This window comes from Polistes dominula, unplaced genomic scaffold (assembly GCF_049000335.1).
Source record: "Polistes dominula isolate Pdom_NZ unplaced genomic scaffold, Pdom_raw_medaka contig_164, whole genome shotgun sequence".
NCBI classification, from domain to species: Eukaryota; Metazoa; Arthropoda; class Insecta; order Hymenoptera; family Vespidae; genus Polistes; species Polistes dominula.
The window spans coordinates 60,741-76,233 of record NW_028300917.1 but is presented as its reverse complement, the minus strand read 5'-3'; the positions used below and the strand labels follow the sequence as shown (position 1 = coordinate 76,233).

The 15,493-nt window shown below is 36.8% G+C and overlaps 1 protein-coding gene across 1 annotated transcript; it reads left to right on the top strand.

Moving 5' to 3' along the window:
• The first annotated feature begins 3,587 nt into the window (after positions 1–3,587).
• On the top strand, positions 3,588–4,918 carry LOC149033046 (uncharacterized). The gene has a single exon (XM_089170908.1). The coding sequence runs from the start codon at positions 3,588–3,590 to the stop codon at positions 4,707–4,709; it is 1,122 nt and encodes a 373-aa protein (XP_089027034.1). The 3' UTR covers positions 4,710–4,918.
• The last annotated feature ends 10,575 nt before the right edge of the window (positions 4,919–15,493 follow it).

Below are 15,493 nucleotides of genomic sequence, written 5' to 3'. Positions count from 1 at the left end.
CATGTCTTGACCGGTTTACAAGGCGAAGAAATGTTTGTTTACTTGGACGATGTCGTTCTTTATGCAAGTTCACTTAACGAGCATGAGATAAAATTTGGTAAGCTCGCTCGCAGACTTCGTCAAGCAAATTTAAAATTACAGCCCGACAAATGCGAATTTCTGAGACGGGAGGTAATTTATTTAGGACACATTATTGGGGAAGACGGTGTAAAACCGGACCCAAAGAAATTAGAGGCAGTCCGTGAATTTCCGCGTCCGAGGAACGCAAAATCAGTTCGTCAGTTTTTGGGACTCGCCGGTTATTATAGAAGGTTTATTCCTGCCTTCTCTAAAGTCGCCAAACCGCTAACGGATTTGTTGAAAAAGGATGTTTTGTTTTGCTGGGAGAATGCCCAGGAAAACGCTTTTTGCTCGTTACGTGATTCTTTGTGTAAAGAACCAATCTTGCAGTATCCAAATTTTGAGTTGCCTTTTAACGTAACGACAGACGCATCCGGCTATGCAATCGGTGCCGTGTTGAGCCAAGGTCCTGTTGGAAAGGATCTGCCTATTTCCTACTGTTCGCGAATTTTGAATCAGGCTGAAAGAAATTACTCCACAATTGAAAGGGAGCTTTTGGCAATAGTTTACGCGACAAGTTATTTTAGGCCATATTTGTACGGCAGAGAGTTTGTTCTGGTAACCGATCACAGGCCGTTAGTATGGTTGAAATCAGTAAAGGATCCTACATCTAGGCTTGTTAAGTGGGGTCTTAAATTGGCAGAATACTCATTTAAAATCGTATACAAATCTGGAACTGCAAATTCGAACGCAGATGCGTTGTCGCGAAATCCGGTGGAGAGTAAAAACATTCTCCCAATAAATATGTTCGATTCGGACGACAGTCTTACTAAATTTGACATTAGACAAACTGCGGACGACGACGGGGACTGTGACGTCAACGAGACAGCTGACAGAGTGACTGGTCTTACTTCATCGTCATCTGATACAGTCGATCCAGTTACAGGGACGGTAACGGACGATGAAGGCTCTGACGTCGACGATACGGATGACTCATCCGCGTATGACAGACTTTACTCCCCGCAGACTGAGACCGAACATAACACGCATTTAAGAATGCTAACAGACAATGTAGGAGTCACAAGAGATTCGCTAAATTTAAGACACGATAATTTAGTTATTTTTACAGATCTAGTCGGAACTCCGTGTGACGAAGGGGCAAAGACTTTAAGTAAAATACATAAGCTTCCGAAATTTGAAGAACTGGTGCTGGGACGCGCTAAAGTGGTGAAATTCGGCAAATATAAGCTAATCGCGATCCCCATTAAAGAACGGGCAATAAATGCCACTAAATTTGAAACGCTGGTTGAAGCTATTGGGTCTTTGCTATCCGTCACACGCGAGCTTGGGTTAACATCAGTCAGCATCTCGAGGACCCAAGGTTTGGACGGAATTTCATGGTTACGAATCTTGAGAAAAATTATTAATACATTCGAAAATGAAAACTGTAAAATAGTTGTTTGTAATAATGAAGTATCTATTCCAGAGACGGAAAAGAGGGAGGACATTATAGCGGAATGCCACTCCTCGCCTATCGGTGGTCACAAAGGTGTGACAAAAACGTATAATCGTATTCGACAAAAATATCATTGGCCAAATATGAAAAAAGATATTCAAGAATTTATAAATATTTGTGAAAGTTGTCAAATTAAGAAATTAGTTAGAATTAAATCCAAAGAGCCAATGATATTAACCGATACGCCAGGAGCGGCATTCGACAAGATTGCCATGGACATCGTGGGCCCGTTACAGGAGACAAAGATGGGTAATAAATATGTACTCACTATTCAGGATGCACTAACAAAATATTTCATTGCGGTACCTCTAAAATCAATTACGTCCGTCGACATCGCAGAAGGTCTAGTTCATAACTTTTGTAATATTTTCGGGGCTCCACGATCAATTTTGACAGACCAGGGCACAAATTTTACAGGTTCTTTACTAAGGGCAATATCAAAACAATATAATTGTAAGCAGATTAAAACCACTGCATTTCATCCGCAATCGAACGGATCTTTGGAACGTTCTCATATTGTCCTTATTGAATATTTAAAACATTATATTAATAAAAGAAGCGAGTGGGATAAGTGGCTCACCCATGCAATGTTCGCTTATAATACTAGCACGCATGAGGGAACAAGATTCACCCCTCATGAATTGGTTTTTGGTAAACAGGCAAATGTGCCATCAGTAGATGTTATAACTGGAATCAATTTAGAAGATACCTACTTAGAATATTATTTGGATTTAGTTAATAAAATAAGAACCGCACAAAAGGCGGCAAGACAGAACTTGGTGGGAGCTAAAATTAAATCTAAATATTATTATGATAAAAATGCTAGAGGTCAAAAGCTTAAAGTTGGTCAGGATGTCTATCTTTTGAAACAGCCAACGTCTAAATTGGGAAACCAATATACTGGTCCCCACCAGGTCCTAGAAGTGCTACCCAAAAATAACATCAAAATTAGTTATAAAGGTAAAAGTAAGATTGTTCATAAAGATAAGCTAAAATTGTCGAAATCTAAAAAGTAGTCTTCTTTCGTAAATATTTGTATATTAAAATATTTTGCTAACATATTTGTTTTGCCACTGACTGTACATTATCACCAGGAAGGATGAATTCCAAGGTTTGCTACGTCATCCTTTGTTGCGTCACGACGGCCTTCGCTCTCTTGGGTTACGACTGTGGTGGAAATTCTGCCAACATCAGCACGGTATCATTGCTGGAGACCGGGGAGTGTAATCTACCCGTGTCATCGCCCAACAAGTCGGTGACGTACGTGCAGCTGTTACAGCTGACAGACTATGATAATGTGCGCGTATATCAGTGCAGAGTGGAAATAGACAGAACAATTTATTACTGTGGAATGAGTTCGCATATCTCGGCGGTTCATAACGGTCGCCGCATTTATTTACTTGAAGTGTCTTCGAACGTTTGTAAGAGTATGATAAATACCGGTACACTTTCGTTGAACTCATTCACACAGATTAGTGGACTACGTGTTAACTCGACAGACTTTCGAAGTGTTACGTTAGCGGGTTCCATTACCACCGACGGTAGGTGTCAAGGCACCCAATATTCGGATACCGACGGTACGTGGGACAGTGTGGTTGTTCAAAGTGTAGTGCGCACAGACATTAGAATATACACGGGAATAGTGAAAAGTGGTGAGAACTTGATTTCTCTTAGGGGACATATATCGTGCACTTTTTCAGAGGGAACGTGTTTTACAGACGAAAACGGTTGTGCATTTTGGACAGTTGTTCCCGGTTCGTCGTGTAATTTTGAACGATATACGGCACTGTATGAGGGGTCCGCCACCAAAGTGACGTCATCAATCGCAATCTCACATATTACAACAATGTACTCGGTGACGGAGGGAGACACTGCCTTCGCGTTGATGGGTAAAAACGAGCTCCACATTTGCGGGTATACTCTGGTCACTACTGAACATCCCAAACTTTTTATCTTGGAAACAACAAGTGGTCATACGTTTACGTCAAAGGCAAAAATAACACCCCAAAACATGGATTTGTTTGCCTATATAAATTCAAAGTTCGTATACGTTGAGAAGCACCACCGTGACCAGCTGGAGTCTCTCTATATAAACATCTTACAACAGAAGTGTAACCTAGAACAACAGGTTATTCGAAACGCGTTGGCATTTGCGAACATTCTCCCAGATGTTTTTGCGTACACGGTCATGAAGAGGCCGGGGTACATGGCGGTGGTGGCCGGTGAAGTCGCGCATATTGTCAAGTGCACCCCTATTCCAGTGAAAATAAGACATTCGGAATTATGTTATAGAGAACTTCCCGTGATATATCAAAATTTAAGTGTTTATTTAAAACCAAAGTCGAGAATTTTAGTTAGAAAAGGTACTGAAGTACCGTGCAGCGCACTACTGCCACAGGAATATTTGATCGAGGGAACCTGGTATCAGCTGCTACCAAAGCCAACATACGTAAAGGATCCCCAAATTCTACTGCCAGACACGGATGTGGTCTGGAGATACATCGATGCGGGATCGCTCGCGACTAGTGGGATTTATACACAGGCGGATTTGGACGATCTCCGGGACCATGTAATGTTCCCTGTTGAGCAACCGTCTATTTTGAACACTATCGCGAGAGGAGCAGCTGGACATAAAGTGAAAGTTGACACGTTAAATCTTGTGGATTTTGTGGGTGAAAAAGGTGTTAGTGAATTAGCAGAAAGTGTGACCTCTAAACTTTGGAACGGTCTATTGAAATTCGGAACGGTCAGTTCTGCTATTCTTGGAATTGTGCTTATTTTTAAAGTAGTGAAATTGATCATAGACTCTGTTCTTCGAGGGTACGCCCTGCACACAGTTTATGGTTGGAGTTTACATATGTTGGGTGCAGTTTGGGGCTCAATCACGAGCCTACTCCTCCATTTGGGGCGCGGGAAGGATGCTCGGCCCACTCAAAATTCGGACAATGGAATTGAACTTCAGTCGGTGCGCACGGAGACACCAGAATCTTCAAGCGGTGACTCCGGGGCCACCCAACCTACCTTGGATTCGAGAGGCTGCCAGACAGAAAATACACCTGGTAAGCGGGTTCAATTTCATATGGATGACGAAATCACTCAGAAATTTCGTTCGTTGCGAAGACCACGGGAGTAAATCCCATGGTTCTTCTTCTTAAGGGGGGAGGTGTCACGTCCAGTGACGTCTAAATTCGAATTTCGTGCACTACACCCAAAAGTTTTAAATTTGGTAAACTCTGTCGTATTTGAATATTATTAGTCTGTCTAATTTTTGCGTAAAAGTAATTTGTTAAACTTTAGTTTGTATAATTTTGCGTGAAAATAGTTCTATAAGTACTATGTAAACCTTGCGAGAAAAATTTTTCTTTTTTATATATATACATATATCTCATACTGTTTGTTTTAGTATATAAATTCGATACTTTGTATGTACATTAGTTATTAGATCAATTATAATAGATCATTTTCGTTCGCGCTAATGTACCTTATTTTCACGCTATATATATACTTAAATATTTGGTAATTATGCTTTTCTTTTCCATATTGTTATTATTCTTTGTAAAGATAATTCTGTATTTCCTATGAACGACCATCGATAAATTGTATTTTGTAGAATGGATAAATTAGAGTATTGAGAATCCATTGTCGTTCATAGAGAAATCTGCATTACCGACAGTGTCGGTCGGTAACTAGTTTAGTCGATAAGTAAATGTCGGTAATACCGACATTGCGTTCTTCCAGTACTGACTTATCGGTCGACGTTATATTGGAATGGTTGCTTTTAAATTATTATTTCAATGTGCATAAAATATTCATACTTTATTATATTATATTCGTTACTCATATTCTGTCTGCACGTGCATTTTTGCTGACGGCGCAGTCCCAGGAGCTCGCGCTTGATAACATTCCAATGTAACTGACACTTATCTTTCTTCGGAGAATTCGCGCTTGATAAAATTCCAATGTAAGTAATACTTATTTCTCTTCGAAGAATTCGCGCTTGATAAAATTCCAATGTAAGTAATACCTATTTCTCTTCGAAGAATTCGCGCTTGATAGTAACTAATATTTTTGTCAGCGAATTCTTCTCCTTGACTTGGGTCTCACGGTGTGGAAGTCAGTAGTGGAGGAAGCATTTTTGCGTAAGTGGGAGGTACTCCCACTCTTCCGAAACGGACGCTTCTTGCGATGCTACGTTCGTCCATGAAGTCAGTCCACCATATACAGTAATTGAGTACGTGTCTAAGATTTGTCTAAGAGTTTTCTAGTTTTGTAATATTTTTCTAAGTCCATTTATAAGTCCATCTCATATAATCATTTGGTACTTGTCAAAAATTTGTCTTAAGTTTTGTTCTAGTACTCCAAGTGTACTTATAAAGTCCACCTTATATAATTATTGAGTACGTTTCTTAAATTTGTCTGATGTTCGTTTAGTTTTGATTTTAAGTAATATTATATTAATCTACTACTGCGTATATCTAAATCGTGTGTTCGTGAGTTGAACGGCATTTGCCTGGTGTGATCTGATTCGATTATCGACGATTTATGAATATTAACTTGGTATTTTTACTTAGGTTGATTTACAATCAGTTTATTTAAATTTTGTTACTAAGTTCTCTCTCTCTTGTTTAATAGAACTTAGTCATTGACTTTGAACATTTTATTCTTAGTTATTATTGCTATCATAAATCTTGGCAAGCCTAAGTCCTTTATTTATTACCAAATTAATATTCCGTTAACATTGTTCATTAATAATTGTGTGTGTGTCAACAAGGTGTTTATTGTGTAACAATTTAAATCTAAATTTAAATTTTAAAATATACTATATTGTTATTCTACATTGTGATTGTGATTTAACAACTGCACCCTTCCTTCAAACGCCAATTTCAGTCGGCATATTTGGATTGCATCTCCCATTGGCCAGCACCGGAAACCAGGTAAGAATTAAAGATTTGGTTAACATCCAGGGTTGAGTTTTCTTTGACATATTGACGTCCGACGCTCCGGTATCCGCGAGTAAAGCCTATCCCGGGTAAAGTACTGGATAAGCAGGCTGACCCAAAAACAGGCATTGACTTTCTTTCTCTTATCCGAGTAAACGACTGCAAGGTCGTGACCGGTTGAGAAATCTCTAAATTCGTTCTTACTCTTCAAGTAAGAACTGGTGACAGCGGCCACTCGTGAAATCTCTTCTCGAGACGTAACAACAACCGAAAAAAAAACAACATATCCTACAAAATATGTATTTTTCTTACTTCAATAAAAAAAAAAAAAAAATCCACCTTAACATTAACCAAAACCTTTTTGAATCCTACAAAAAAACAAATATTCCTTACTTTCGAGAAATAAAAAAAAAAAAAAATCACCTATTTAATACCAAAGAAATTTGTTTCAAACCACCAAACATCCCAACAAAAACCCCAACCCTTTCCGACTCCACCAAAAATCCACTTTTTTACACTCGAAAATACCAAAAAATCTCCAAAAAATTTTAAATCAAAAACATATGTTATTACCACAAAAAGATACAAAATACCTTACTTAGAAAAAAAGAAAAAAAAAATCCACCTTTTTACATTAAACTCAAAAAAAAGAATAAAACCCATTCAATAAAAAAACCCCAACCAAAATTAGAAAAAAAATCCTTACTTTCGAGAAAAAACAATCTCACCTTTTTAAAACAACAAAAACTTTACTCCTACAAAATACTTTTCAAAAAAATCCACCTTTTAAATCAAAAAAATACAAAGAAATTCCTACAAAAAAAAAATCTTACTCAGAAAAAAAAAAAAAAAATCCACACATTTTAAATATCCTACAAGAAGATTACAAAAATTCTTTACTTTTCGAGAATAAAAAAAAAAACCACCTTTTTAATTAAAACCAAAAAAACAAAAAATAATTTAACAAATCCACAAAAAATACAAAAACTACCAATAAAAAAAAAAAAAAATTTTTAAAACCACAAAGAGCATTACAAATAGTTTGTAGAAATATTCCACAAAAAAAAATTACTTTCAGAAAAAAAAACACCCTTTTCATTTAAAAACCAAAAAACAAAGAGAAATAAAATTTATTCCTACAAACAAATATCTTACTTTTCGAAAAACACCTTTTTTTACATTTAAATCTCAAAAAACAAACATTTTACAAATTATTTGAGATATTCACAAAACTACTTCGAAAAAAAAAAAACAAACACCTTACAAATTCAAAGTTAATTTTTGAAATTTTATTTCCTACGTATCATTTTCTTACTTTCGAGAATAAAAAACAAACCACCTTCATTTTTTAAAATCTCAAAAATAACAAAAGACAAAATTTTTAGACAATTATTTCCTACAAAAATTATTAAAAATTATTTCTTACTCGAAAAAAAAAAAAAAAAACAAATTCCACCTTTTTTACATTTTTTAAATATCTCAAAAAAACAGATAAGCATTTTACAATATTATGTTTTGTAGACAATTTTATTTCCTACAAAAAGTTATAAAAAAATGTATTTTTCTTACTTTTCGAGAAATTAAAAAAATAAAAAACAAATTCAACCTTTTTACATTTTTAAAAATCTCAAAAAAAGCAAGATAGAGCGATTTTTTCTTTTATGTTTTGTAGAAATTTTATTTCCTACAAAAAAGGTTATTTACAAAGAATTGTATTCCTTTACTTTTCGAGATATATTAAAAAATAAAAAACAAATCCCACCTTTTTTTACATTTTTTTAAATATCTTAAAAATAAGCAAGATAGAGCGATTTTACATATATTATGTTTTTAAACAATTTTATTTCCTACAAAAAAGGTTATTACAAAGATATTCATTTTTTTATCCCTTACTTTTCAAATATATTAAAAAATAAAAAACAAATCCTACCTTTTTTTACATTTTTTAAATATCTCAAAAATAAACAGGATAGAGCGATTTTACATATATTATGTTTTGTAGACAATTTTATTTCCTACAAAAATTTTTAAAATTATTGTATTTTTCTTACTTTCGAGATATATTAAAAAAATAAAAACAAATTTCACCTTTTTAACATTTTTAAAATATCTCAAAAAGTAAGCAAGATAGACGATTTTTCATCTTTTATGTTTGTAGAAATTTTATTTCCTACAAAAAATTTATTTCAAAAATTGTATTTTTCTTACTTTTCGAGATATATTAAAAAATAAAAAAATCCACCTTTTTTACATTTTTTTAAATATCTCAAAATAACGATAAGCGATTTTACAATATTTGTTTTGTAGACAATTTTATTTCCTACAATTATCAAGTATTGTATTTTTCTTACTTTCGAGATATATTAAATAAAACAATCACCTTTTCTTTTTTAAATTCAAAATAAGCAAGATGCATATTATGTTTTTAAATTTTATTTCTACATAATGTTACGTCTCGAGAAGAGATTTCACGAGTGGCCGCTGTCACCAGTTCTTACTTGAGGAGTAAGAACGAATTTAGAGATTTCTCAACCGGTCACGACCTTGCAGTCGTTTACTCGGATAAGAGAAAGAAAGTCAATGCCTGTTTTTGGGTCAGCCTGCTTATCCAGTACTTTACCCGGGATAGGCTTTACTCGCGGATACCGGAGCGTCGGACGTCAATATGTCAAAGAAAACTCAACCCTGGATGTTAACCAAATCTTTAATTCTTACCTGGTTTCCGGTGCTGGCCAATGAGAGATGCAATCCAAATATGCTGACTGAAATTGGCGTTTGAAGGAAGGGTGCAGTTGTTAAATCACAATCACAATGTAGAATAACAATATAGTATATTTTAAAATTTAAATTTAGATTTAAATTGTTACACAATAAACACCTTGTTGCACACACACACAATTATTAATGAACAATGTTAACGGAATATTAATTTGGTAACAAATAAAGGACTTAGGCTTGCAAAGATTTATGATAGCAATAATAACTAAGAATAAAATGTTCAAAGTCAATGACTAAGTTCTATTAAACAAGAGAGAGAGAACTTAGTAACAAAATTTAAATAAACTGATTGTAAATCAACCTAAGTTAAAATACCAAGTTAATATTCATAAATCGTCGACAATCGAATCAGATCACACCAGGCAAATTCCGTTCAACTCACGAACACACGATTTAGATACACGCAGTAGTAGATTAATATAATAATACTTAAAATCAAAACTAAACGAACATTAGACAAATTTAAGAAACGTACTCAATAATTATATAAGGTGGACTTTATAAGTACACTTGGAGTACTAGAACAAAACTTAAGACAAATTTTTGACAAGTACCAAATGATTATATAAGATGGACTTATAAATGGACTTAGAAAATTATTACAAAACTAGACTACTCTTAGACAAATCTTAGACACGTACTCAATTACTGTATATGGTGGACTTATAAATGAACTCAGAAAATTAGTACAAAACTAGACAATCTTTAGACTAAGTTTAGACACGTACTCGATGATAATTTAAGGTGGACTGACTTCATGGACGAACGTAGCATCGCAAGAAGCGTCCGTTTCGGAAGAGTGGGAGTACCTCCCACTTACGCAAAAATGCTTCCCCCACTACTGACTTCCACACCGTGAGACCCAAGTCAAGGAGAAGAATTCGCTGACAAAAATATTAGTTACTATCAAGCGCGAATTCTTCGAAGAGAAATAGGTATTACTTACATTGGAATTTTATCAAGCGCGAATTCTTCGAAGAGAAATAAGTATTACTTACATTGGAATTTTATCAAGCGCGAATTCTCCGAAGAAAGATAAGTGTCAGTTACATTGGAATGTTATCAAGCGCGAGCTCCTGGGACTGCGCCGTCAGCAAAAATGCACGTGCAGACAGAATATGAGTAACGAATATAATATAATAAAGTATGAATATTTTATGCACATTGAAATAATAATTTAAAAACAATCATTCCATTATAACGTCGACCGATAAGTCAGTACTGGAAGAACGCAATGTCGGTATTACCGACATTTACTTATCGACTAAACTAGTTACCGACCGACACTGTCGGTAATGCAGATTCCTCTATGAACGACAATGGATTCTCAATACTCTATTTTATCCATTCTACAAAATACAATTTATCGATGGTCGTTCATAGGAAATACAGAATTATCTTTACAAAGAATAATAACAATATGGAAAAGAAAAGCATAATTACCAAATATTTAAGAATATATAGCGTGAAAATAAGGTACATTAGCGCGAACGAAAATGATCTATTATAATTGATCTAATAACTAATGTACATACAAAGTATCGAATTTATATACTAAAACAAACAGTATGAGATATATGTATATATATAAAAAGAAAAATTTTTCTCGCAAGGTTTACATAGTACTTATAGAACTATTTTCACGCAAAATTATACAAACTAAAGTTTAACAAATTACTTTTACGCAAAAATTAAACAGACTAATAATATTCAAATACGACAGAGTTTACCAAATTTAAAACTTTTGGGTGTAGTGCACGAAATTCGAATTTAGACGTCACTGGACGTGACACCTCCCCCCTTAAGAAGAAGAACCATGGGATTTACTCCCGTGGTCTTCGCAACGAACGAAATTTCTGAGTGATTTCGTCATCCATATGAAATTGAACCCGCTTACCAGGTGTATTTTCTGTCTGGCAGCCTCTCGAATCCAAGGTAGGTTGGGTGGCCCCGGAGTTACCGCTTGAAGGTTCTGGTGTCTCCGTGCGCACCGACTGAAGTTCAATTCCATTGTCCGAATTTTGAGTGGGCCGAGCATCCTTCCCGCGCCCCAAATGGAGGAGTAGGCTCGTGATTGAGCCCCAAACTGCACCCAACATATGTAAACTCCAACCATAAACTGTGTGCAGGGCGTACCCTCGAAGAACAGAGTCTATGATCAATTTCACTACTTTAAAAATAAGCACAATTCCAAGAATAGCAGAACTGACCGTTCCGAATTTCAATAGACCGTTCCAAAGTTTAGAGGTCACACTTTCTGCTAATTCACTAACACCCTTTTCACCCACAAAATCCACAAGATTTAACGTGTCAACTTTCACTTTATGTCCAGCTGCTCCTCTCGCGATAGTGTTCAAAATAGACGGTTGCTCAACAGGGAACATTACATGGTCCCGGAGATCGTCCAAATCCGCCTGTGTATAAATCCCACTAGTCGCGAGCGATCCCGCATCGATGTATCTCCAGACCACATCCGTGTCTGGCAGTAGAATTTGGGGATCCTTTACGTATGTTGGCTTTGGTAGCAGCTGATACCAGGTTCCCTCGATCAAATATTCCTGTGGCAGTAGTGCGCTGCACGGTACTTCAGTACCTTTTCTAACTAAAATTCTCGACTTTGGTTTTAAATAAACACTTAAATTTTGATATATCACGGGAAGTTCTCTATAACATAATTCCGAATGTCTTATTTTCACTGGAATAGGGGTGCACTTGACAATATGCGCGACTTCACCGGCCACCACCGCCATGTACCCCGGCCTCTTCATGACCGTGTACGCAAAAACATCTGGGAGAATGTTCGCAAATGCCAACGCGTTTCGAATAACCTGTTGTTCTAGGTTACACTTCTGTTGTAAGATGTTTATATAGAGAGACTCCAGCTGGTCACGGTGGTGCTTCTCAACGTATACGAACTTTGAATTTATATAGGCAAACAAATCCATGTTTTGGGGTGTTATTTTTGCCTTTGACGTAAACGTATGACCACTTGTTGTTTCCAAGATAAAAAGTTTGGGATGTTCAGTAGTGACCAGAGTATACCCGCAAATGTGGAGCTCGTTTTTACCCATCAACGCGAAGGCAGTGTCTCCCTCCGTCACCGAGTACATTGTTGTAATATGTGAGATTGCGATTGATGACGTCACTTTGGTGGCGGACCCCTCATACAGTGCCGTATATCGTTCAAAATTACACGACGAACCGGGAACAACTGTCCAAAATGCACAACCGTTTTCGTCTGTAAAACACGTTCCCTCTGAAAAAGTGCACGATATATGTCCTCTAAGAGAAATCAAGTTCTCACCACTTTTCACTATTCCCGTGTATATTCTAATGTCTGTGCGCACTACACTTTGAACAACCACACTGTCCCACGTACCGTCGGTATCCGAATATTGGGTGCCTTGACACCTACCGTCGGTGGTAATGGAACCCGCTAACGTAACACTTCGAAAGTCTGTCGAGTTAACACGTAGTCCACTAATCTGTGTGAATGAGTTCAACGAAAGTGTACCGGTATTTATCATACTCTTACAAACGTTCGAAGACACTTCAAGTAAATAAATGCGGCGACCGTTATGAACCGCCGAGATATGCGAACTCATTCCACAGTAATAAATTGTTCTGTCTATTTCCACTCTGCACTGATATACGCGCACATTATCATAGTCTGTCAGCTGTAACAGCTGCACGTACGTCACCGACTTGTTGGGCGATGACACGGGTAGATTACACTCCCCGGTCTCCAGCAATGATACCGTGCTGATGTTGGCAGAATTTCCACCACAGTCGTAACCCAAGAGAGCGAAGGCCGTCGTGACGCAACAAAGGATGACGTAGCAAACCTTGGAATTCATCCTTCCTGGTGATAATGTACAGTCAGTGGCAAAACAAATATGTTAGCAAAATATTTTAATATACAAATATTTACGAAAGAAGACTACCTTTTAGATTTCGACAATTTTAGCTTATCTTTATGAACAATCTTACTTTTACCTTTATAACTAATTTTGATGTTATTTTTGGGTAGCACTTCTAGGACCTGGTGGGGACCAGTATATTGGTTTCCCAATTTAGACGTTGGCTGTTTCAAAAGATAGACATCCTGACCAACTTTAAGCTTTTGACCTCTAGCATTTTTATCATAATAATATTTAGATTTAATTTTAGCTCCCACCAAGTTCTGTCTTGCCGCCTTTTGTGCGGTTCTTATTTTATTAACTAAATCCAAATAATATTCTAAGTAGGTATCTTCTAAATTGATTCCAGTTATAACATCTACTGATGGCACATTTGCCTGTTTACCAAAAACCAATTCATGAGGGGTGAATCTTGTTCCCTCATGCGTGCTAGTATTATAAGCGAACATTGCATGGGTGAGCCACTTATCCCACTCGCTTCTTTTATTAATATAATGTTTTAAATATTCAATAAGGACAATATGAGAACGTTCCAAAGATCCGTTCGATTGCGGATGAAATGCAGTGGTTTTAATCTGCTTACAATTATATTGTTTTGATATTGCCCTTAGTAAAGAACCTGTAAAATTTGTGCCCTGGTCTGTCAAAATTGATCGTGGAGCCCCGAAAATATTACAAAAGTTATGAACTAGACCTTCTGCGATGTCGACGGACGTAATTGATTTTAGAGGTACCGCAATGAAATATTTTGTTAGTGCATCCTGAATAGTGAGTACATATTTATTACCCATCTTTGTCTCCTGTAACGGGCCCACGATGTCCATGGCAATCTTGTCGAATGCCGCTCCTGGCGTATCGGTTAATATCATTGGCTCTTTGGATTTAATTCTAACTAATTTCTTAATTTGACAACTTTCACAAATATTTATAAATTCTTGAATATCTTTTTTCATATTTGGCCAATGATATTTTTGTCGAATACGATTATACGTTTTTGTCACACCTTTGTGACCACCGATAGGCGAGGAGTGGCATTCCGCTATAATGTCCTCCCTCTTTTCCGTCTCTGGAATAGATACTTCATTATTACAAACAACTATTTTACAGTTTTCATTTTCGAATGTATTAATAATTTTTCTCAAGATTCGTAACCATGAAATTCCGTCCAAACCTTGGGTCCTCGAGATGCTGACTGATGTTAACCCAAGCTCGCGTGTGACGGATAGCAAAGACCCAATAGCTTCAACCAGCGTTTCAAATTTAGTGGCATTTATTGCCCGTTCTTTAATGGGGATCGCGATTAGCTTATATTTGCCGAATTTCACCACTTTAGCGCGTCCCAGCACCAGTTCTTCAAATTTCGGAAGCTTATGTATTTTACTTAAAGTCTTTGCCCCTTCGTCACACGGAGTTCCGACTAGATCTGTAAAAATAACTAAATTATCGTGTCTTAAATTTAGCGAATCTCTTGTGACTCCTACATTGTCTGTTAGCATTCTTAAATGCGTGTTATGTTCGGTCTCAGTCTGCGGGGAGTAAAGTCTGTCATACGCGGATGAGTCATCCGTATCGTCGACGTCAGAGCCTTCATCGTCCGTTACCGTCCCTGTAACTGGATCGACTGTATCAGATGACGATGAAGTAAGACCAGTCACTCTGTCAGCTGTCTCGTTGACGTCACAGTCCCCGTCGTCGTCCGCAGTTTGTCTAATGTCAAATTTAGTAAGACTGTCGTCCGAATCGAACATATTTATTGGGAGAATGTTTTTACTCTCCACCGGATTTCGCGACAACGCATCTGCGTTCGAATTTGCAGTTCCAGATTTGTATACGATTTTAAATGAGTATTCTGCCAATTTAAGACCCCACTTAACAAGCCTAGATGTAGGATCCTTTACTGATTTCAACCATACTAACGGCCTGTGATCGGTTACCAGAACAAACTCTCTGCCGTACAAATATGGCCTAAAATAACTTGTCGCGTAAACTATTGCCAAAAGCTCCCTTTCAATTGTGGAGTAATTTCTTTCAGCCTGATTCAAAATTCGCGAACAGTAGGAAATAGGCAGATCCTTTCCAACAGGACCTTGGCTCAACACGGCACCGATTGCATAGCCGGATGCGTCTGTCGTTACGTTAAAAGGCAACTCAAAATTTGGATACTGCAAGATTGGTTCTTTACACAAAGAATCACGTAACGAGCAAAAAGCGTTTTCCTGGGCATTCTCCCAGCAAAACAAAACATCCTTTTTCAACAAATCCGTTAGCGGTTTGGCGAC

Bases quoted from the DNA above. Each gene is read 5' to 3' on its own strand.
- LOC149033046 (XM_089170908.1), top strand. From the start codon at position 3,588: ATGGATTTGTTTGCCTATATAAATTCAAAGTTCGTATACGTTGAGAAG.